The sequence below is a fragment of the Thamnophis sirtalis genome, unplaced genomic scaffold, assembly GCF_051295495.1.
Source record: "Thamnophis sirtalis isolate CommonGarterSnake01/CBP01778 unplaced genomic scaffold, rThaSir2_p1.2 scaffold_6, whole genome shotgun sequence".
NCBI classification, from domain to species: domain Eukaryota; kingdom Metazoa; phylum Chordata; class Lepidosauria; order Squamata; family Natricidae; genus Thamnophis; species Thamnophis sirtalis.
Genome location: NW_028261386.1, coordinates 73,328,661 through 73,354,419, shown reverse-complemented (window position 1 = coordinate 73,354,419; position 25,759 = coordinate 73,328,661). Strand labels below are relative to the sequence as shown.

Genomic DNA, 25,759 nt, shown 5'->3' with positions numbered 1-25,759 from the left:
AACCAGCTGCAGCCCACCTCTGAATAGGACTAACATATCACCATACAACAGATAGCCAGTTAAGACATCATACAGAGAGAAAAAAGGGCCAACAAGCTCTTCAAAGCTAGTAAATAATTTTAAGAATTTTGGCTTCTGTATATAAAATTATCCAATCTCCATTAAATGTCATTATATAAGGGCAATCAATCTCACATTAGAGGCCAATGGTCTCATGAAGATTCATAAAGTCTGGATGCAGCTGAGGCTACATCACTGATGTGTCTGTGGATCTCCCTCCCCACATAAATCTGAATTTTGTCTAGGAAAGTAATGCCCCTTACATTATTATACTATAAGGAGAAATAGAAAAAGGTGTCACTCTTGGACTGCAGTTCTATAGCTATGTAAACATAAATATGCTGACACTGAATTAAAGTCCCACTTAATTTTGAAAAAAGTAGCTCAGTATTTTATTTTTTGCAATATTAAAATCTCTACCTGTATATGTTTGTATGAGAAAACCCTTTATAATGATTCTGAAAGTGTACCGGTAAATAGCTCATACAGTAAGTAGTTAAGGTGTTGGGCTAGGAGCAAAAAGAAACAGGTTTGAATTCATCCTCAGCCACATGTGTGTGCGTGCATGTGTGATTTTGGGACAGTCCCTCTTTCTCCTCTCCCTCCTCTACACGGCTTTTTTTTTCTGTAAGAAGGAACAGGAAGGGAGAGTGCTATATATGCCACATTCAGCTCTTAAGTAGAAGGAAGGATATCAATTTATCAAAACAAACATATAGTTCCTTGTTCCGTGTATCTCTGAGCTTGGTTGTTTGTAGATATTTCATTATTCAACTAGTTTCTTTAACTTCAGGGCAACTTGCCAAATGTATCTATTCATGAATCATATATTAACTGCAGACGCCAACTGTGTGAGCACAGAAAAAGATGTAGCTGCTTTAAGAAGCTCCAAACTGGTGTTATATTCTAATAGTTTTTTTCAAATGACATTTTGGTCTTTGTACACCTCTAAATTTGGGCAAATCTGCTCTTGTGCAAGGCTGGTGTCCATCACCTTCCTAAAAGACAGCACGGGCGTTCTGATAATTTCAAACAAAAGAAACTTTCAAAATCTCGAAATGTTTTGATATAAAATGAAATATGAGTACACTAAATTCCAAAATGGAATCTTAATATGAACAAGGCAGGGAAAAACCAATGCTTAGTACTATTTCTGAATACTCTATGGGGATGAGAATTTAAGCCTTGTTCCCATATTTTATGGCTTTCTGGAGTTTAGGTTTTGAGCAGAGCTGTTGTTCAAAATTGTTTAATGAAGTTAAATTAAATTAAATGCTATTCAGTATTGCACTCTAGGGTAGAGAGAAATACATGTAACTCAGAAGCAAAAGAAACAACCAAGTCCTTTCTTGTAAGAATATACATAAGTGGAAGAATGGAATCATAATGATAAAACCAGCAGGGGCAGAATTACCAAGGACCTCTTAATGATTCTTGTAAATATAACTCAGCATTTAGAAATGAACCTAACACCTAGAGAATAAATAAGAATTTGAAAAGACAACATTAGGTATTTATTTGTTCTGTTTTAATAGTTTAATTGGTAACAGAACATAGAGTAGAATCATTAAGTGGCAGTTTTTTCAAAATACTATTAGTCTTTCTCAAGAATCTGAAGCTGAAAGTCCAAATGCACTTACAATACTACATGCATTAATATTACTAGACCAACCTGTAAAACATTCAGTTTAGCAGGAAGCCTTAAAATAGGTACAAAAATGTTTAATTTATATTTTTGCTGCTGATATTCTCCCTCAAACTACATATATCATTCCCCTTTGATTTAGCTCACAGAAGCAAGCAATTTTCCAGATATCTTTTGGCCATATTCCAGAAAATTATACTTTTTATAATTTGCCACTGTTTTAGTAGCAATACTTACACAGCGTTTAGCAGCAGCTGCCAAAAAAAAAAACAATCCCGGGATAGAAAACAGTTAAACCCCAGCATACGAACGGTGACGGCATCAGTTTATTTGCAATAAATATAATTCACTTAATTGTGTTCATGGTTTTTTCCAGTGGTGAAAATCATTTTTTTACTGGTTCTGTGGGCGTGGCTTGGTGGGCTTGGTGTGGCTTGGTGGGTGTGGCTTGGTGGGCATGACAGGGGAAAGATACTGCAAAATCTCCATATCCACCCTACTCCAGGAGAAGGATACTGCAAAATCTCCATTCCCACCCACCTTTGGGGCAAGCCAGAGGCATTTGCCGGTTCTTCGAACTACTCAAAATTTCCACTACTGGTTCTCTAGAACCTATCAGAACCTGCTGGATTTCACCCCAGATTTTCCCCCCCTCATTCCTGAAATATTCTCCAATAACTACGTATCTCCGTGCTTTTTACAGAGATATTTTAACAGTTTTCACCAGCATTCCCACATAATCACTAGATAGACCAGCTTTCGCCAATCTGATGTCTTTGAGGTATGTTTCAGGTCAACTTCCAGAATTTCTGATCACATGCTGAGTAGCAATTCTGGGAGGAAACCTTTGGCTTATCTCAATAGTGTGGAAGGCTGCTACACTTTTGTTACTCTGGGACTTTTGGGGGGAGGCATGACTTCAAGCCAATGTTGATTCCTGTTGACTGTCTAGATAAGTTTCTGCAGTTTTCCTGGCAACATTTTCAGGAGTGGTTTGCCCTTGCCTTCTTCCTTGCCCTGAGAATAAGTGACTGGCCCAAGGTCACATAGCTGGTTCTGTGGCTAAGATGGGACTAAAACTCAAGTCTCTCTGTTTTTAGCCAGGTCCATCAACACCACACCATGTTATCTCTCTAAAGCTCTAGAAATATATTGGACTTAATAGATACTAGTGATGGCTAACTTTTTTATTGTCATGTGCCAAAAGCACATGTGCATGCCCACACCCATAATGCAATGCACGTGCGACACACACACCTGTGTGCAACGCCCCCTATGATGTGGCCCCCGCTCCTGCACATGCACGCATGAGCTCCCGTGACCTGTTTTGGGTCTAGTAGGGCTCCCTGCAGCCTCTGGAACCAAAAATGGGCCGTGAGGGGAGTGCCCCCAGATGTTCCCCCCTCCCCCACGCATGTGTGTGAGATCTCCAACCCCCACACATGAGCACGCATCTCCCACATGCACCCCACGCCCGGCGCATGCACAAAAGAAACCCAAAAATCAGCTGGCCAGCAGAAGGCGTACAAGTTATATTGCGTTACAGAAAAAAACAATGTCACCTTTCTATGTAGGAGGAAATTCTAGTATGACAGAAGTCAGGAAGAATGTAAATGCTCTAAAATACAAAGCAATCATTTTAGTAATTTAACACAATTGGTGATTATTTTGGGACTTTAAAAGTGTCTGGGAAATAAATAAATAAAATAACCCTGTACTATTTTAATTTTGCAAAAACCTAAATAAAATAAACAGATATTGTAAAAAAACCTCTAGAACAGGGATGGCTAACCCTTTTCCCATTGTGTGCCAAAAGCGGGGGGGAGCGCAGGGGGGTCCTGAGTGGGCATGCCATAATACTATGTGTGCAAACACATATACACCCTGTGCATGTGTGTGCGACCCCGCCCTCCTCCCCATTTTTGCCACGCAATGGACCCATTTTTCACCCTCCCCAGACTCCAGAGGCTTTCTAGGAGTCTGGGGAGAGTGAAAACAGCCTGTCCAGTCCCCTGGAGGCCCTCCAGAGACTTCAGGAGGCTTCCCTGAAGCCTCCGGGATGCAAAAAATGGCCCTACGGGCAACCCAGAAGTTTGGGAACAGCTGCCAAAAAAACAATCCAGTGTATTTCGTACTTCTCTGAAGCCTCCAGAGGGCAAGAAACGTCAGCTGGCCAGCACGCACATGCCTGCTGGAGCTGACAGGGCAATGCCTCACGTGTCCTAACAAATGGCTCTTGCCATAGGTTCACCACCATGGCTCTAGAAGATTTTTTTAAAGGTAAATGTTGATTGTATTTTCCAAACAATTTTCTAATAATGTTATCCTAGTTAGCATAACTTTTGCTTTAAAAGTTTTCTTTTTCTTTTTGAACAAAAGAATATGCATTTTGTAATGTGGGCATTGTCATATCTCATCTGTGTTCTCTGGAAAATTTTGCATGCTTATTTTCTCTAGCAGTTTAACATCAATATGTCAATATTCACCCTGCTGTTCTGTGTAAAAAATGTACAGTACGTACTATCGATATTGACTTAGGAAATGAAGTGGTTCACAGCATGGACGAGACAAGTGAAGCAAGCCCTTAAAAACATCAAACAGAACTTATGTAACAAGCTCTGAAATGAGAAAGGGAACTAATTAAGTTTTTTTATTATTCCAATTGATGTTAGTCAGAACTCAAAAGGATCCTGAAGGATTCAATCATAGAACAATGTGGATTTTAAAATGAAAAGTTTTTGACATAGGTGGGGGCTATTGAAAACGCCTTTTAGGAAAACTGGTGGGGGAGGGGAGAGATGGGCTTTCTTGGATTGTAAAGGCAACAGGGGAGAAATATACTTCTAGACTTGCAAATTTTGCAATAAAGTACGTCACCTGATCTGCTTCTTTGTGGACTACCTCACAAGGCTAACATCAGTCTTGTAACAGAGGTGGTATTCAGCAGGTTCTGACCAGTTCTGGAGAACTGGTAGGGGAAATTTTTAGTAGTTCTTAGAACCGGTAAATACCACCTCTGATTGGGCCTGCCCCCATCTATTCTCTGCCTCCTGAGTCCCAGCTGATTGGGAGGAAATGGGGATTTTGCAGTATCCTTACCCTGGAGTGGGGAGGGAATAAGGATTGTACAGTATCCTTCCCCTGCCACGCCCACCAAGCCACGCCACGCCCACCAAACCATGCCCACAGAACTAGTAGTAAAAAAAAAAATTAATCCCACCACTGTCTTTTAAGTCTGAAAGATGTCTCCCTGTCACCTGTTCAATCCATGAAACTAGAGGGACCCCTGCTGAGATGTTTGACATACTTTGACATTCCTACTATGGGCTGCCTCTTATCTGACTATTCCTCTCGCTGACTCTGTTAGTCCACCACCATTTCCCAAGATCATTCTGACATACCATTATATTCCTTGACTGTTTCCTGATTCCTTTACTATTAATGGTTGATTCTAAAACGCAGAACCTATCTACGTAAGGTGGATCCTAAAAGGCAGAAACCATTTAATATCTTCACTGTCAATTCTAAGGCTGGTTGTTGTACCTGTTCTCATTAATGTAGTCTATATTTCATCTTAGTTCCATTTTTTCATAGTGCTAATTGTCAATAACTAGAAGATTATGCATCCCCCCCCATAATTTACTTTTGGATCTGGGTGTTCAAAATTACAATTTCATCCATCAGTAAGAAACTCTCTTGAACAGTTCCACATAAGTGTTGGTTGAGTACTCAAAAAATTTTCAAATAATTACCAGTGTTGCTATTATAATACCAATTTGCAACATTAACCTGGCTAACACAGAACTTTCTGGCACCTACCAAGGAGACAAAAAACAATATTTTAGTAACCGCAGTCCAGTCTTGAAATTATTGTTAATGACCATTTATTCCAGAAAAAACTCACATCCTCTCTCAAATGGTGGATGAGTACTTTATGTACAAAATTTGTTCAGCTTCACAGTCAACTTTTTAGCTGTTCTGTAATTAGCTGTTTGCATAGCTTTGAAGCAGAGTTACTATTTACTAAACCTGAAGTGGTTTTCAATCAGAATAATTTGGCCTGTGTAAAATAAATCCACAATGATATTTGCAAATCCTCATATTGGTTGAGTACTACTAGACTCTACTGCTTCCAAATGTTGCTCAATGAATTATAGACCCAAGGCTATACATTTCACACACCATATTAGGATTAAAAATGCCATATGGGACCCCCCCCCCCCATTTTCACAAATGTTCATCCCTTTGTATTCCTAATAGCAGAAGAGAGCTATTGCTCTCATATCCTATTTGTGGGCTTTTTTATGGCATTTAGTTAAAAATGTGGTACATAGGATATTGCACTAAGTAGGCCTTTGGTCTGATCCACCATGTTTAATTTTTAACAATATAATCTAACCAGTGGTGGGATTCAATATTTTTTACTCCTGATTCTGTGGGTGTGGCGTGGCTTGGTGGGCGTGGCAGGAAAAGGATATTATAAAATCTCCATTCCCACCCCACTCCAGGGGAAGGTTACTGCACAATCCACATTTCCTCCCGATCAGCTGGTACTCCGGAGGCAGAGAATAGAGGTGGTATTTACCGGTTCAGTCAGAGGTGATATATACTGGTTCTCCGAATTACTCCAAATTACCACTACCGGTTCTTCAGAACTGGTCAGAACCTGCTAAATACCACCTCTGAATCTAACCTTTTAAAGGCACAGTTAATTGCCTCCATCAAAAACAGTATTATAGTAAATCTCCCTACAGCCATTCACACAACAAAATCTAAAGGTATAATGCATAACAGCCCTCTTCATGACTTCATTGCCCCAATAGAGATGTCCCCAAGAGGCAAGAGTTACCACATCTGCTGACAGCCTCTTTAAACATTTATAGCTAACACTTGAAGAGAACTTATATAGAAGGAGGAACCTTTTTGCTTTGACTAAAGAAATTTACCTTATTATGCCTGGTAATCTTAGCTAATCTTGAAAAACAGAATGCAGAAACGGTCTTGATTAGTGGTTGGATGGAGGTTCAGCAGCTGCAGATTGCACAAACCATTTCAATATTGTTGTCAAGCTAATTAAATGAACATACCGTATCTCTAAAGTCTGCAAGAGCTGAGCTGCCCTTGAAGATATTTAACCTTTAGAAGATGCACTGGGGGCTTCTCATAATAACAAAATTGTCCTTCGTGTGTGGTTGAGCATATGAACTGATTTCCTGCATGCTATTTAATGGATTCTTCTCAACCAATAAGAAAACAAATTTAGGAGCAATAACTTGCTTAAGTGTCAAGACGTTTTTATAAGAATGGGCATCCCTGAAAGAATTCTAGTTCTATTATTGTGCTTTCTATGCCAATAGTTGGGGAATTCAAGTTCCAAATAGCGGTACCTCTTTTACCTTGGCTAGAGAAGCAGAGTAGGAATAGAAGAATACCCAATAAAGGAAATGGCACTTGTCAATTTCTTCAAAGGAAAATCATGCGTTATTTAAAAAAATCAATACAAGTATTTTAAAAAGACACTCAAATATCTTCAGCAAGAATGTAGGACTGACATCTGAGATTCCAAGCATGGACAGCACATTAGACAAGGAAGCACATTCTTGTGCACTAAGCATCATACCAAGAATTTAGCTAGAAATGGTAACCTTTCTCCCCCATGAGAGAGATAAGATATGTTTTTCCTGCAAAACTGAAGACTAATGAAGGGTCCTTGGTGCTCACCTTGGAGCTTGGTTGTTTTGTTGCAGATGTTTCATTACCTAAACTAGGTAATATCAATGCTAATCATTGCTAGCTAAATACTATACTCCAGGACCTGCAGTCCTGAGTAGGAAACAATCAGACAAGAGAGGCAGGAGCCCTAAGTGGCTTAACAGAGCAAGAAACAGAAAGGACCCACCCTAATGGATCAAGCATTAAAAATAACAAGGGGAAGTTTATGCCCTCAAGATTTGCAAGATTCCGTCAATGTAGCTTTACAATAAAGTAGATTAGCCTATTTAGTATTTAGTCATGTTTCCTCCTTGATTTACGTAGGAGAGCTGACAAAAAGTAATACAAGACTTAATGATACATGACTTCCTAGATTAAGGCCTACCCAATGAATTCCCTACTTATGCAACTCTAGTTATTCTGGTAATTGAGTGGATTTAAGAACCTTTTCTGTAAGTAATGATGGATGGATGGATGGATGGATGGATGGATGGATGGATGGATGGATGGATGGATATACATTCATAAACACACACACACACAAAATCAACTGACATTTACCCATTAAGGAACATTTCAACATTTCCATTTAAATAAGATACCAACTATGAGAGAGAATTGGTAAGAAGACATACAAAGCCCTGAACAGGAAATACCCCAAAAGATAGAGATAAAATGTACATCAATGAATGGTAACTTGGAACAAATTTCACCCATTAAAAAAAAGAGTCCTCTACTTCATGATAACATATTCAAATCAGGTTTTGAACCCAATTGCAGTATCACTTACATGAGGAGTTGATTTAAGTGATATCAGTGAATAAAAATAAATGATTTTAAAAAAATGAAAAGAAAATCAGTTTTTAAAATTTAAATTGGATTTTTTAAAATCAAATTTATTTTAATAAAATGTTTTTGGAATAAAAAGCTATCTAAAATAGTTTTCTATTTAAGATACAAAATAATTTTAGTTTATTCAGAATGAAATGGAGCTTAGTTATGTAGCATGAAGCTATATATTCTGCAATATTGGGACTATCAGTGATGACAGTTGCTCTTTAAAAATTATGATTTAAATCTAGTTGATTTAAATCAAGCCTTTTTACTAGTGATTTAAATCAAGATTTAACTCATGATTTAAATCAACTTGATTTAAAACAAATCCACCCTGGGTGATATAAAGGCAGTGAGAAATGTTTGCACACAGAGATCTTTATTTTACGTTAATCAAATCAGTTCTAGAAATCTTTCTCTTTCTAAGAATACAGCAGTGGCCATATGCGGAGTCACAGTCCTGATCCATCTGTCCGAAATGGTTTTGCAGCAACTTTGAACTTTGCAGTGTTCCATCCAGCAGTTTTTCTTGCAGTACCTAGAAATTCTACGAGTGGGATCTGGGATCTTCTACATGCAAGGCATTTAGCCTACTACTTAGCTATAGCTTGGCTGTATGATCTTAAACTACCAAGCTCTCGCATGAGGTCACAACAAAAGAACAGTGCAACCTATCTACTTGGCCTCTCAGATAGGCCAGATGAAAAAGATCCTATTAGATTTGGAGTCAAATCTATGATGTAAGTCTAGGGTAACAGCAGTGGTGGGTTTCAAATTTTTTTAGAACATCTTCTGGAGGTGTGGCCTGCTTTGTGGGAGTGGCTTGCCAGCCATATGACTGGGTTGGAGTGGCTTGCCAGCCATGTGATCGGGTGGGAGTGCACCACTTGTAAAATGTGGTGAAACTCACTTAAAAACACTCTTGCTTAGCAACCAGAATGTTGGCTCAGAAATTCTGACATTTGAAGCACACACGTCTTAAAGCCATCAAGTTACAAGACCATTGCACCCTTAACCCTTTAGAAAAAAAATCCAGGGGTGTTCAAACCTGACAGCTTTAAGACTTGTGGACTTCAACTCCAAGAATTCCTCCTCCAATCATGTTGGCTCAGGAACTCAGGCCTTGAAGTGTGTAAGTCTTAAAGCTGTCAAGTTACAAGACCCTTGCACCCCTAACACTTTAGAAAAAACCGCAGGGGTGTTCAAATTTGACAGCTTTAAGACTTGTGGACTTCAACTCCCAGAATTCCGCCTCTCGCTCTTCATCTTGATGATGTGCGGATGGGTGGGGGAAGGGAGCTGGAACCGGTTCTAAACGGCACTGTAGATTTGTGGAACCTCTTCTATAGAAGAGGTTAGAACTGGCAGGAACCCACCCCTGGGTGACGGCCTTTAATTTTTTTTTTTAAAGAGCATATTCAGCTGAGTGTCTCAGGATGAAGACTATGCTCAAAACTGAGCACAGTCTAGAAAAAAGAAGAAATAGATGGGGCAAGAGGAGAAAATAAGTTATACATTAATGTTTCTTAAATGAATACATGAATTAATAACAAAATGCTCCTAATGTCTCTGGCAGGTGCAACTCAATGCTTTCATCAAATCTCAGTGGTGAAATTCAGCTGGTTCTATCCGGTTTGGGCAAACCAGTAGCGCTGGTAGTGGGAAGCTCCACCCACCCACCCGGACATCATCACATCCTGTTTTTGATGCTCTTTGCATGAGCGAAAGGACCTTTGCATACATGGAAGTGGCACATGGGTTCACATTTGCGAACCGGTAGTGAAAGTAAGTTGATTTCATTCCTAGGAAATCTTTAAGAAGCGCATGAAAACCTTAGCAGGCAGAATAGTTCCTTTCCATATTACTAGCAAAGAAAAGTTATTTTTTCCTTAAAATTAATGATAATCTATCATGAACAAGTTCTATGTATTCACTTGCATTCAACTCCTTTGTAATTAGGCAAAGATGAGAAGAGTGCAAAAAGTAAATAGCAGATAAAACCCCAAATCTTTATAAAGAACTTTTTTTAAAAAAAAATCCCATATGTATAAATTTTAAATGCATATCATCCCAGATATTTTCATTTAATGAATTTTAAGACTCACTCTATTGGGGAGATGGGCAGTATATACAGGTGAAACTCGAAAAATTAGAATATGGTGCACCTGCAAAGTGTTCCTGAGCCTTTAAATGGTCTCTCAGTCTGGTTCAGTAGGAATCACAATCATGGGAAAGACTGCTGACCTGACAGTTGTGCAGAAAACCATCATTGACACTCTCCATAAGGAGGGAAAGCCTCAAAAGGTAATTGCAAAAGAACTTGGATGTTCCCAAATGTGGTTTGCTGTATCAAGGCACATTTAATAGAAATTTATGTGGAAGGGAAAAGTGTGGAAGAAAAAGGTGCACAAGCAGCAGGGATGACCGCAGCCTGGAGAGGATTGTCAGGAAAAGGCCATTCAAAAGTGTTGAGGACTTTCACAAGGAGTGGACTGAGGCTGGAGTCAATGCATCAAGAGCCACCACACTCAGACAGATCCTGGACATGGGCTTCAAATGTCGTATTCCTCTTGTCAAGCCGCTCCTGAACAACAAACAACATCGGAAGCGTCTTACCTGGGCTAAAGAAAAACAGACCTGGTCTGTTGCTCAGTGGTCCAAAGTCCTCTTTTCTGATGAGAGCAACTTTTGCATCTCATTTGGAAACCAAGGACCCAGAGTATGGAGGAAGAATGGAGAGGCACATGCTGCAAGATGCTTGAAGTCCAGTGTGAAGTTTCCACAGTCTGTGTTGATTTGGGGAGCTTCATTAAGTCCAGGGTCAATGCAGCCGTCTACCAGGAGATTTTGGAGCACTTCATGCTTCCTTCTGCAGACAAGATTTATGGGGATGCTGATATCATTTTCCAGCAGGACTTGGCACCTGCCCACACTGCCAATACCTGGTTCAATGACCGTGGGATTACTGTGCTTGATTGGCCAGTAAACTCGCCTGACCTGAACCCCATAGAGAATCTATGGGCCATTGCCAAGAGAAAGATGAGAGACATGAGACCGAACAATGCATAAGAGCTGAAGGCCACTATTGAAACACCTCAGCAGTGCCACAGGCTGATAGCTTCCATGCCACGCCGCATTGAGGCAGTAATTGCTGCAAAAGGGGCCCAAACCAAGTACTGAGTACATACGCATGCTTATACTTTTCAGGGGTCCAATATTGTTCTATGTACAATCCTTGTTTTATTGATTGCATGTAATATTCTAATTTTTTGAGATTGTGGATTTGGGGTTTTCATGAGTTGTAAGCCATAATCATCACAATTATGACAAATCATGGCTTGAACTATCTTGCTTTGCATGTAATGAGTTTATCTCATATATTAGTTTCACCTTTTAAGTTGCATTACTGAAATAAATGAACTTTTTGCATGATATTCTAATTTTTCAAGTTTCACTTGTAGATTTAATAAATATATAAACAACCACCCATGAAACAAAGACATCTCAGGAAAAAGCTATAGTGGTTTAACTACCATTGGAGCACTGGATTCAATCCAGCCATGGGTGAGTGTCATAACAGTTCCTGCCAAAGACCTGATGATCACTTTCAAATACCTATTTAGAATGACATACTTTCACTCTTAATTCCAGTGTATTAGTGAACACATGCAAAGAGATTAAATTGGAATGAATTCATTGGGGTATTTCATGTAATCCGTGAATGTATTGCAAAAGGGGCTCACTTACATGATAGCAGGTATTAATGAATGTAATTAAGATGCCTGTAGGGAGGAGCCATTCAACAACTTTTTTCTCTCAGTCTCTACTGTTTATTCTATGACAAATAAATCTATCAGCCCAGAAAGAGGAGTAAAGTATAGATCTAATTTTTGATTGTGGGAAACAGGATGATTCAGGGAAAACAGGTAAGACAACTGTAGGTTTTTAAAAGAGAATTGGTCAGTTTTAATAGTTGTTCATCTTCCGTCAGGCAGAAAGTCCTGCAAAAGGTAAGGAGTAAACCGATCTTTATGTCACAAGGTGCATTCCTACATATAATATGTTGTTAACAGTTAAGCCATTTTAAACAAATCTACCAATGAACTAGTTTAGTTCAGAGAGACAAATTTAAAATGAATAGTAGATTAGCTAGAGATGCCAATTCCTCTTCCATGGATAATGATTTTGATCAATTTTTCTCAACTTGGTAACTTTAAGATGTGTGGACTTCAACTTCTAGAATTCCTTAGCCATGCCTACCGGTTGGGGGAGTTGAAGTTCACACATCTTTAAATTGCCAGGATTGAAAATCACCGATTTAGAATATATTTAGTATATCGAATTGAGCTGTGGAGACTTCCTTAAAAGATCCCAATGTATATTTCATTCCATAAAACCTTTGCTTGATTTAACAAGCTGGATATATAGAGACAGAACTTTTGAAACGATCAAGCAAAGTATGATTGTAACAACTACTGTATGCATCTTATTATATACTGCACTTTATAAACACCAAGCAGATTTTTAAAAACTAAAAAAAGTAATAATTGAATAATGATATAATGTAATGATATACTCTGTATATCTTTAAGTAGAAGGGCATATCCTCTGACAGCCATTTTGATGTAGTTGTACTGGTATCGAAACAAGGAAACTATGAATTCTAGTCCCAGTTTGGGAATGAAAACTGGTTGGATGACTTTGGACCCAAAGTCACCCAACGTATCTCCCCCCCTCAGCCCAATTCAGCTCACCAGCCAGGTTTGTTGTTGTGGTGAAAAAGAGGAAGAACGAGTATTAGGTATGTTCACCACCTTGAGTTACTTATAAACAGTAATAAAAGTGGGATAAAAATCTAAGAAAAAAGAAAGAAAAATGCAATGTTATATTTTGGAAATCCTTTTGCTCTAAGATTACTGAAATGAGCAAGACATGGAAATATTTTGGATTGCTGTCTACTTCAGGGACCAAGATTCATGATGGAAGAAAGGGTAATATAAAATTCGTGAAGCCGGTGAATACATTTTCTTTATTTTAAAAATTATGTGAATCTAATTCAATGGTCAAACCACAAAATATCAGAAAATCATACCACCTATTGTCAACTGCAAACTGAGAAGCTTCAGGAGCTGCATCTCAAGGGCCTTATGGCTCTTACCCCATAATACACACTAGATAATTTATTAGACTCATCTTACACACACTGACACACACAAACACACACGCACACAAACACACTTAAGAAACCATAGATAAGGCTATTATGTCAAAATTGAGAAGGGGAGAAATGCAGAGAAAAGTGGAACATGTTTCTAATTGCTATGTAAAAAAAAACCAACAACCCTAAAAGAAGCTTCATTCTTTTCTAGAGGGTTTGAGAAAAAAATCCTATTGAATCCACTGAGTTGTTTCAAAATAAGTATGCAGAATATTGAGGCTAAAGAAACTGTAAAGAAATGAAGTATTATAAAAGACTTTTTAATGAAGTATAATTAGTATTCTCATTTGTAGCATCCAGAAAAGGGGGGGGGGAATCAGAGAAAAAGATCCCATCATTAATTTGGCCTATCATGAACAAAAGGAACACAATGTAATATGGCAATTATTTTCAGCTAATGTAATGTGATTGAAATGCTGCATACAACATTCTGTCATTGTCTCTTTAAATGAATGGTAATATAAGAGTAAGACAAGCTTTGATAATGTCTGTGAAGGTTTTTTTCAAATGAATCTATAGCTATAAATTAGAATCTTGCCTTCTATCTATTTATTCAAGAATCTGAGTAGTGTACAGCATACTTAAAAGTAAGAAATACTTACTTTTGCCTGCCTTGAAAGAATTAAACTGTTTTTAAAAAGCTGCCTTGCACATATTTCATTTACTGCAGCAAACATTTTCATATGCAATTGCCTAACTACGCAGACAAATTTATCATAGTTTTGTAAAATGAAGGAATGCACAGAATTAATTACAGCATTTTCAGAAGGTACAGAATGGAAAGGAGTCGTATGGAGAGAAATGGTGCATTGGAAGAAACATACAGAAACATGAGTCCAACATAACAAGACACACTATCCTTCCATTTTTAATTTGGCCTTTCAAACTGCATAAACTACATTAAGAGTGAGAGTAACTGGCTGAGTTTGGTAAGAAACTGAGTCTGTACTCTGACTGAACACCCTTGAGAGGAGGTCTATTGCATTGATGGCTAACCCTTTCCAAAGCGTGTGCCCAAGGCATGTGTACACACGGCCAAATGCACATGCGCCCAAACACCCAAAATGCAATAGGTGTGTGTGTCCCTGCATGCCCCATGCTCCCCCATGCACATGTGCACAGCCACCCTGCGTGCACCCAGCCCCTTGTGTATGGGCAGCAAAGACCTGAAGACCAACTGGCATGCGCATGCACAGCAGGGCTGAACTAGGGCAATGGCTTGAGTGCCATCAGAGAGGGCTCTATTGAATACAATGGAGGTTTTCTTCCACTTAGATCTACATCAGGGTTGTCAAATTCCCGGCCCACGAGCCAGATGGTCATGACTGGCCACGCCCATGTCCGATTTAGCGACGGAGGAAAAAGTCCTGATACGTCATGTGACATCACCATGATGCTGCAAGTTTGACACCCTGATCTACATAAACCTGCAGTCAACGTATTGGGGAAAAAAATAACCAGGCAGATGGGAAAATTCAAAAACAAAACAGCCTGACTGAAGGAGTTGTAAGGAAAATTTAGTATGTGATAATATCTGAGAATGAAAAAAAAAAAGAACAGCAATGTTCACTGGGGACAAAATGAGTCATCTTGAAATTGGCAATATATAAAGTCTTTTCATTATTCACTGTCCTTTTGTTATTTCAGAGCATCCAATGTCCTGCCATCTTTATAATCTTAAAGACAGACCCACAGATTGACATATGGGATTTACTGTATATAGACATATAATTGGATTGCAGTTTTTATAAGCCAGCATGTTTTCGATGTGAAGGCATTCTATATGTGGCACTGACCATTTTCACTACATAACTTCCCTGGCTAACAAGAGCTCAGCATTCAAGCGCACCACCAAATAGTTCCCATGCAATTGTAGCCTCATATGAATCATGCTTTGTTCACCTCATCTTTCCTTTCCTGTCAATCAAAGTATCACAGCAGGTTCAGTTTCTCAGCCATTCAGCATGGCTTTCTAGCTGAAATTACAAATCCATTCACCATAAAATACAAAACCGGTCTCCCTTTTGATTCATGTTACACTCTGGCGTTTCCTTTTTCAAAAAAACAGGATGACCCTTGGTGTAATTATTTGTTCATTCGTTGCATTATTATTTTGAAAGAGAAAACACTGTCTGCTCCAGGGAATAAATGGGGCAGGTTTTTTCATGCCTTTGGGGAAAGCAGCCAATCTCCTTCATGCATTTGCTATGAAGTGGATTCTTTTCCTAATATTCTCCCACTGGAAACATCTAAAGCACCATCTGGTCTGCCTGTCTGGGATTAATTTAAGGTGATGCAGCCTGAGGATGTAGAAAAGGCATTTTTAGTGGGAAAGGGGAAGAATACCACCTCTTGTATACTTGATTATAATTAGTCAAGAATGATAAATTGAAAAGAGCACGTGAATGGTTCTTCTGAAAAAGCAGTTGTGTGGCCATTTGCTGGGACAAAAAAAAAGTGATTTCTACCATGAAGCTTTAATTATAATAGTCAAACTATCAGTATTCCTCTGAGATCAAAATTGGAGATAGCACAGTCAATTTCGGATGAAATGAAATGTTTACATTCATTTTAATTCAGGTTCATGAAACAGCCTTTATCAGCCTGATGGGTTCCTTTGTTAGAAAAGAAACAGGAAAGGAACAGCCCTACATTTGCCCCTTAAATCTTCAGCCTAGTGATTTGCTAGATCAGGTTTGTTAATTGGGTTGGAGCATTAGGGTGATATGATAGTTGTTAGTGGTGGAAAAAAGATCCCAAATTCAAACAATTTCAAACTAAAAATGCACCATTCTGAATATGATACAGTTGTTTTAATTGTGAAAGAAACACCTTAACATTTTGGGGAGTGTTTTGAGCTCAATTCAGTTCTGTTTCAAAGGAGAGGCATACCGCTTTTAGTTCAAAACACAAATTGTTAAAAAGCCTCTCTTGCACTTAAAACAATTGTATCAAAGTTCAAAATGACATTAATGCAACACACTTTACACAGTAAAATAGTAGTAGTAATTTACTACTATTTCACAGTAAAATATATTGTACGTGTTTAGTATCTATTCCTACGTACATTTTCAAGATGTAACTTGTGGGGTTTCCTGTATATATTCGGGGAATGCATATTCCATGCTTAGGGAACATCATATATATAACTATTGGAAAAAATCATCCAGGGAGTTTGGTTAAATCATCACCAGAAAACAAGTAATCTTCTATTTCTCTGTCCTCTGAATTTTAGTGAAAGCTATGGAGGAGTTAAACTATCATTTGGGGTGAGCAATTGGCCGAATTAAACTGATTACAAGAAATCATCAATTGACTGGATGGAATTCCTCAGATATGAGTTGCTATGTGTTATTCATTGAGGTTCAAACTCTCTACCGGGAACTCATGGATCTTTGCACTTGGAAAACTATAAATAGTATTTAAAAGTTCCCAGAGCAGAAAGGTGCAGAGGTTACATTACGTCATGCTTCTCTGTATGGTGTTTACCATGATTTCTACCAGTCTTCTTGCAAGTGGATGAGAGATACCAATAAGATTATTTGTATCAATAAGAGAAACCTGAGCACATGGTGCCTTATAGTAACTCAAATTTCAGTAAAATATTACAGAATTTTACCCATTCTGTAAAAAAAATAAAGGGGGGAGGGTAAAAACCTCTAAAAAGAGGCATGATATAGTGAAATATTTTCTCTCTGTATTCTGAGAGCTTAAAGGAAGTGTACTACACATATATACTATTCTAATAGATAATTGGCTGAGAAAAGATCAATAAACTGAGCCCTGACAGGAAAACCTCACGCAACTAGGCTGTGAAGCTTCAAGGTGAGCAGATACTCTCTCTGCTTCTCTATAAATAACATTTTAAATAAAATGTCTCTTGTTATGTGCTTGCATTTTTTTTATTTCTGAAAAGTGGGTTCTTCTCAAGTATAGTCTAAGTCTATGAAGTGTTACAGACCTAGATGAGCTGATCCCCTGGCATTTTCAGACACTCAGAATGACAAAAGTAGTGTTGCAAGGTTGTGTTGCAAGCTTTGCCCCTTTGGAATATGTGCAATATCACAATGCAAAAAAGGTGTGTGTGTGTGTATCTGTGTGTGTGTGTGAAAGTTTGCATCACAACATTACAATTCTGTTATTGTCAATCTAATTCTACTGGCCTACCATAAGTGGACACCATTGGTGATGTCCACCACCAGTGGACATAACCATTATTTTCAAGTGATCAAAGATCTAGAAGAAAACAAAACAGTTGTAAGCAATGCTTGTTGTGATGGTGGGGTGAATACCTTTTTTATTTGCATCACATGATGCATAAAAAAATATTTTGAAAAGATTTGTTTCAGAGATTACATCCAAATGGTCTAGGTTTTCTCTCCCTAAGCAAAGTTTATTTTGGGGGGGGGGGAATCTGAGGTCATAGCTGAAATGCTCTACATTTTGCAACACCTGAAGTCAGCTTTTGGTTATGTAAACACAATATCTCTATTGTTTTTCAACTTCTAAAAGCTTTTTCTATCAATCATAGATTTTATAATTGCATTGTTTTTAAAAATGGAAAATTTCAATCCATGTTTGCTAGCAGTAGACTTCTGTTATTTCTCTTCTCCATTTTCATCTTTGGCAAAAAAAAATATCCCTATGGTGGCGTCTTTTACTGCATCTGTTTTTTTCAGTAAAAAAACCCTTGATATTGTTTTTGCATAAATTTAGAAATCTATTTGGGGATGGCTGAATCACACCACAAGCTCTCCAAATGCAGTGTTCACTCTTCTGCTTACAAGGCATGTCAAACATTTACTTAAATGAAAAAGAGCAACTTAAGGATACCTTTAGGGTAAGCATTAAAGATGCTTCCTGCTCATGGTAATTCTATTGGCCCCAATTATAAGTCAAACTGGCTCCCATCTATCTCATTTTACCACTAGAGAAAGATGAATATCGTAAACCCAGAATTGTCATAAACATATACCCATCCATGCAGACACAGGTGACAAACTTATTCTTCTCTTGAATCCATTTGCCTGATTGTCACTTCTGCTTATTTGAAGAACCAGAGTACTGAACTACTTTCCCCAGCTAATGGTTAATTTCTAACATACACAGGAACTTGTGAGTCATCCGAGCTCTGTCTCTATTTGTTAAACAAGCCTGGGCATGCCTTTTTGTGTAAAAATAAAATATTGTCCTGCGCTGGGCCCAAAAGCAAAGCCATCCCAAATGCAGTACGATACCAAATGTTATTATCATTACTATCATAGTATATAGCATTGCACTTTTAACAACATACTTTTCAGAAACTTGTATTCAACACATGTATTATGATCTTTGTACTCCTCTCAACCACTTATCTTATGCAAGAAGGAAATGGTAATACCTTAGCTATTGTTAATTTAATCTGGCCACTACTTTTTATGATCACAGGACTATAGTTACTAAATTGGAAAACGCCAGATAAACCAGATTTTTTTTGCTAGCATTGAAAGGGAGACATTGATGTGCATTATTACTAACTTTTCTAATATTTTTTAAGCACCAGCAATCTGTCAGGCACTTTTGAAAAGGAGGTTAGTAGCAGACTTCCCATCCCTTAGTTTGACTTAAATAGATTTTCTAAAAGTCACTTCCCATTGCAAAGCCCAAAACAGACCCCATTAACTTTTTGAGAATGGCCAGAGTGCCTTGGAGAATTTGAAATCCTGTCTAGATTACAATCTTGGAAATGATAGGAATCTAGTTAGGGTTTTGCAATAATTACATCCATTCAAATCATAATTCTGCTCTAAATATATAGAAATATGGTCTGCCAATGTTGTATGTTAATATTGCATGAGACAAGTTTCTGAACATGTACAGTGTAACCTGAGATGTCAACAAAGGAAAAGCTGACACAAGAATTCTCTGATTTTTATTAGCACTGTAGAAACTCGGTGACACAATCCAACATATTTAGGAAAATATAGCATATTAATATATTATAAGCCGCACATTTATTTTCAGTTCTTTGATCTGATTTTCAATCAGTTTCATATAAGAAGCAACCCATGATATCTCTTGCACCTTATTTAGGCAAATGATTTAATCCTTTGCTATCATATATCAATAATGGATGTCATTTTTTTATTTCAATAGGATATATCTTAGTATAAAACCATGATGAAGTAATGGATCAACAAAAACTAGTGATATAAAGCAGAATCAGTGGAAGAAATAAAGCTGGTATGAGAACCACAAGAAATGGTTAAATAATGATTTCAAGTATTTTTAGTTAAATTAATGTTGCTATTAAGGAAACAACAAATAATTTTCTAGTAGAAAAAGCCCTCATAATATAAATAAATAAAATATTAATAAATGCACTCAGTCTCCTATGGCAGCAGTAAGAATTGTACCTTTCTTTCCCTCTCAAATGGGCAGCAATTACAAATATATACAAAATGACTCAAGTTTATAATGCAACATGGATTGTTCCTATGTAAAAGCAAAATATGATTAGATAATTTGTACCCTATGACTATCATTAATGTGTTGTATCTTATGATTCTTGATGAATATATCTTGTCTTTTTATGTACACTGAGAGCATATGCATCAAAGACAAATTCCTTGTGTGTCCAATCACACTTGGCCAATAAAGAATTATATTTCTATTTTATAACAATACCCTTGCTCACTTTGAGATCTAGACAGACAGATCCTAAGCCACTCATGAATTCTGCTTCTTTGATAGAAATAATTCTTCAAGAGAATTTAAAAAAAAAATTCTCGAGTGGTGACATGTTTTCTCTGCAGTGAGAAAGGAGAAACAGGGGGATAAAACAGAGGTTCACTGCAAAGAGATTATGTTATCCTTAATATCTGTGCTTAGTATGAATTCTCTTCCAGATTAAAAATAAGATTAAGACACATACTGGAGATTGAGGAATTCCCTGAGGGTGGGAAAAGTTCCAGCACAACTTCAAAAGCTTAGAAGATAAACCTTTGGTCATAGTAACCGACTTAGATTGGATCGTGCAACATTATCCTGGGACACATATATTTGCCTTCATTTGTGATTAATTGAACAATACGTTAATTTGAATTGTAATTCTTGAGGGTTACTTCATATATTGTATTAATCCTATATTGGTTGTGTGGTGAAATGTGGGAAATAACATTTTAACAGTATTTAATTATTTTTCTCAAATCAGTTTTTGCATTTCAGTTATTTAAACAGATTATAAATCATCAGCATTGTAATTGCCTTATAGGACATATAGGAAATGGGGGGGGGAGTTTGCCATGGAGTGTTTTATTACACTCCAATGAACAGTTTGGTGCTAAAACAAGTAGATAACGTTCTTATTTTTTAAAAAAATTAAATGATTTCCTGGTTTCCATATTAATGTATGGATTTGGTGTTACATGCTTATTATTTGGCAGCATTGTTTGTTTGCTTTTTAAAAAAACACTTTGATTGGAACTCAGATATATATAAAAAAGGATGGGATATACTTGATTAAATTATATACACTTTAATCAAGTATATCCCATCCTTTTTTTTACATTTTACATTTTCAAACTTACTATCTCTGTTTAGAAGATTTAGAGATTTAGAGTTTCTAAAGGCTGCTATTTTTCTTACTCTTTTTCAGTATGGTTCAGTAATCCTATTCATGCAGCTGCCCCATGAATTAAAGAGATTATCAAAGTTATGACGTAAATGAGGAACATAGGTTGCTTCTGTTCATAGTTAGTATGTTGGTAAACATCCAAAACACAATAAGGTATGAGGTAGGATATGTCACAACAAGATGCAACATGTGGCTGATAATTGGATGTGCTTATTGATATAATACTTGCAAGCATTTTAATTAGACCATTGATTCTCTTATATAGTATTCCTTTTGGGGATACAGTATTCCCATTGGACTATACCACCTTGTGTTTTATCAATCTGAATAAGACTCTAATACATATCAATCTGAATAAAATTTGGCTACATATCAATATTTACATTAAATATGTTAGATATTAAATGGGAAAATGAAATTGTTGCTTTGATTTTGTGAAATTGTTTAGGCTTTATGCATGTCTGATGGCTCTTATAGTTCCATCTTGAGTTGCTTAATGGCAACATCGCCTCTTCAATATATATGTAAATTAACTTCTGTCCCACAAAAAAGTTACACTTACCTCAGGGCAGGTCAATGTCTTTATAATACACATGAAACCAAATTCAAAGTAGGTCTCTGATCCCTTCTTGCCCCATCCAAATACAATTCATTATAGAAAGTGTGTATTGTATGTGTATGTATATATAAATAAATAATTGTTGCAGTGTGTTCATCTGGCAATGCAAATTCCAGTAACATTATCAATTTTGGGCAATAGTATGCTATAGGAGGACTCTTATTTTTTCCCCTGCAGAGTTGTTCTTAAACATCCAGCCAAGGTTTCACTGAGTCATGTTTTATGTTGCTTTTGACTTTTTCAAAATGGTTGTTCCAACAACTTTATGGAATAGAAATGACCTTTTCCAGATAATTCCTGGGTTGATCCTAGCCTATTTTATCTTTTCAGATTGCCTTGTAATCTCCATTAAATGCATCCTTATAGGAAAAACCTTTTTGCTGATAACGTCTGGGCAAATTCACAGGATATAGCCTTTGAGACACTAATGAATGATTTCATAGTTTATTTAGCTTTTGACGTCTTTTGATAAAAGCATTTATTAAGCCACATTCTTATTGGAGATTAAATGGTCATAGTATTCCCATAGTCCTGTCTTTATCCTTCAGTAAGAATAAAGGATTTATAAATTGTGCTGAATGTGTTCCCCTACAGTATAAACAACAACATATATAAGCACCCTTCCTTTTTCTTTATAGAACTGTGAATCTCACTGAAAGAATACAAATGTTATTCAGGCCAAGCTGCAGGATAATTAAAACTGAAGGATTCTAGTGCAGGAAACAGTGCCATTTTCTTTTGTCTTAGTGGTCTGACTTAAACTATGATTTTGGGCACCATGCTAGAGATGTTCGGAAAAACAATGTTCAGGAAGCTTGAAGAAATACTCAACTGAAAGACTGGATTTATTTTCCAGGAGATTTGCATGGCTAACCACATCTTTTTACATACTCCAGATCTCTAAGGAGTAAATATGGAACCACAGCCATCCCAGTGAAAACTTGCAAGCAAATTATATCCAAACTCTGAAAATCAATAGACAGTTATGGCCAATTGGTATTATAAGAATGTGTATCTAAGCAGCAATGTAGAATAAAAAGAGCTCTTTGATTTATCTGCAATTATCTTTTGTAAACTACAGCATTCTCACTACAATTTAGTTAATATTCAGCTTGCTGTGAATGCCTAAAGTATGTTAATCTTTCCACATGTATCATCTAAATAGGTTGAATTCTAATATCACAATCCAGTCAATGGGATTTTGGGAAATTATGTCAGTTATACTTCACACATCTGGGGAATACTACATTGGAGAAAATATAAGTAGGCCTTTTGAATAAAAAGAATCAAGTGGTGAAACCTCACATGAAATGGATTTAAACCTTAACAGTTTGGGCAAGTAAGACTTGGCAAAGTGGTCTCATATTCCTCTAATCAAAAATGAAAAGTATTACTAGCCACAGATCTATTGCTAACATCAACATTTTTAAAAAAAAAAGATATACATGACACTTCTGTAGAAAATAATTTGAAATAATTTGAATCAGTTGGATACAATCTGAAAATTAGTTAAAAAAACCTTAACGTCATAATTCCCCTTCATTTAAAATAATTTTAATACTTTTCAAGAATATTCTGACCCTTATAAATGATGTTGGCTCAACACTGATCATATAAAAATGCTGGGAAAGGGGGCAACTGAATATAAATTTGAAGTAATTAACATATCATTAGTGAAAGAACAGAAAAGAGAACCAAGAAAAAAAGTTGTAGAAACATCCCAACTGTTTTCTACATACATATGTGCTTATTTAATGTTCCTTTTTGACAAAGTTATATTTTCCCCTCAACAGTTAACCTTTTTAAAAGATCAGTTCCATCTTGAGATGAAGTAATAATGGTCCACTGGCTGAATATAGATACAATAAGAATATCTCTTTAAAATTATACACAATATATTGGACTGCAGTACAATACTTGGAAGTTAGAACAAGAATTTAAGAGAAAACCTGTTTAAGGCTGCAACATTCTTCTACACACTAACCTAAGTTCAAGTGCTGTTGAACCAGCTGAACTCACTTTAGAGCAGGAATGAAACATATTTTGCTATCAGACAGCAACTTTTTGCATATTTAGAAGGGCTGACTTTTGACGGCCCATCAGGTACTGTGGAACTGAAAGCTTTGCAATGTTTGGCATCAGATTCTATTTCATCAACATCAACACAATAAAAACTTGTACCAGTTGTCATAAAACTCACAAGATCCAAAATCACCCAGCTGAGGGCTGCCATTGGATTGTGTTGACAAAATGTCTTTTTAGAGGCGAAAGCAATGGTCATCCCCCGCCTCTCCCTATGCACCAGGCTGCTTCCATAAGTATCTTTCAACATTCAAATCTCTCAATGCTTTTCATTCTAAGCAGAAAAATTAACCAGTTTACAGGGGTCTCCAACGGTGGCAACTTTAAACCTGGTGGATTTCAACTTCCATAATTCCCCAGACAGCTTAAAGTTGCCAAGATTGGAGACCCCTAAGTTAGTATATGAACCCTAAAAGTTGTTTCCGCAAACATTTCCATTTATTCTTTTGCTTTAATAGTAAAGGAAAGGGCTATCAAACGACTTCTCTTCAAGTTTAAAAAATAACCCCTGACATCAGTTTCAAAGACTTCCCCAAAGTGTGCAGGAGCTTTCATATCACCAGGAGAAAACATTTCCTGCTTAACCAACTCCCTTACAAACACCAGTTTCTTGCAGGGACAGAGAAGTCCAGGCAAGATGAAACAGCTGCATGGGAGGGGGGGGGGAATAAGGCGATTCCTGGGTAATGATCCCAGTCAGAAGAGAGCTACCTTGGCTGAGCCATGAGGCTCAGTAGGTGCCCTTGATCCAGGCAAGAGCCTGCAAAGATGCTGCAAGGAGATAAAATCTGTGGCAGGCAGAAGCCATGGAGAGCCATCCCCAGCCTCTACTTCACTGATTTTAACAAGTATTATTTGAGAGGTTTTCACAATCCCTTTGGGGAAAAGAAAATCCCATCTGATTGAGGGTAATTTACTCGCAGAAATAAGCAGCTAATACATCTTTTTCTCTTTAAAAAAAGGGAAGAAGGCAAGGTAGCTACAACTTGCAAAGCCCCTCGAGGATTTGTCAGATCTCCCCTCCCGCCCCACCGAAGCCACATCCTCAGCCCCGGCAGCATTTACCTCAAAGCTCCTGAGACTGGAGCTTTTCGAGCGCGATTTCTTGCGGAGATAGACAGAGAAAAACCTGCGCACCGTGAACTTCTTCATGTTCGTTTCCATCGCTAGCGCAAGCCGTTCGCCCCAGATGTTAAAGCCATCCGAGGAAGGGAAGGAAGAGGGCGCGTCTTCTCCCTGAACTGGCCACGGTCCTTTGGTGAATTCATGCGGTCCCGGGGCGAGCGGAGCCCCGCCAAGAGACCCTTCGCCAGGCAAGGGAGGCGTGGGGCGATCAACTTACTGGCCGGAGCGGCTCTTTCCCCCGCCCGTGTTTACATTTCATCGCTGCATGTGAGCCCAACTCTCTTCCTCTCCGCCTTCTTCTCCACCCCCACCCCCCTCCGCTCGTCTTGGTCCTCTCAACACACAATCGGAACCGGCTTTTTCTGCCTGCAGAAGCCGCTGGTTGTCCAGAGTCCTCTCCTCCGGGCGCTTTTGAGCCCCGCAGAGAAGCGAGGGAAGGTTAGAGGAGTCGCTTCAGGGCAATCTCCGGAGCACAAGACCGGGCTTGTCTTGGGCGTCCTTGGCGAAGCAGCCGGTCAGTTTCCTGGCTTCTTGGATCGCGCGATAGAAGGGAGCGCCCCGTTGCCGCTCTCTCCCAACGTGGGTTGGGAACTGCAGCGCGGCGAGAGCTATAATTATCTTGGCCTGGGAAGAGATGAGCTCTCTCACAAAGGAGATTCTCCTGGGAGATCCTCCAGGCAGGAAGTAAGGCAGGCCGCTACCACCCGGGGCTGCTTCCGAAGTCTTTTTTTCACTGCCGCTGCTCCGTCGGACGTCTCACTTTTTCAGACTTTCAATGCAGATCGGAGCCTTTCAGTCAAATGCATTAAATTATTAATTTAAGTATAGAACCCAATGTTCCCACGGACG

At 38.0% G+C, this 25,759-nt stretch overlaps 1 protein-coding gene across 1 annotated transcript in view; it reads right to left on the bottom strand.

Annotated features, from left to right (window-relative positions):
* The window catches only part of RPS6KA2 (ribosomal protein S6 kinase A2), a 148,232-nt gene extending 122,812 nt beyond the window's left edge, over positions 1–25,420 (bottom strand). The window contains exon 1 of the mRNA XM_087718193.1: positions 24,851–25,420. Within this exon, the coding sequence (XP_087574319.1) occupies positions 24,851–24,949 (99 nt within the window). The 5' untranslated portion in view covers positions 24,950–25,420. The remainder of the gene's footprint in view (positions 1–24,850) is intronic.
* Between the last annotated feature and the right edge of the window lie 339 nt (positions 25,421–25,759).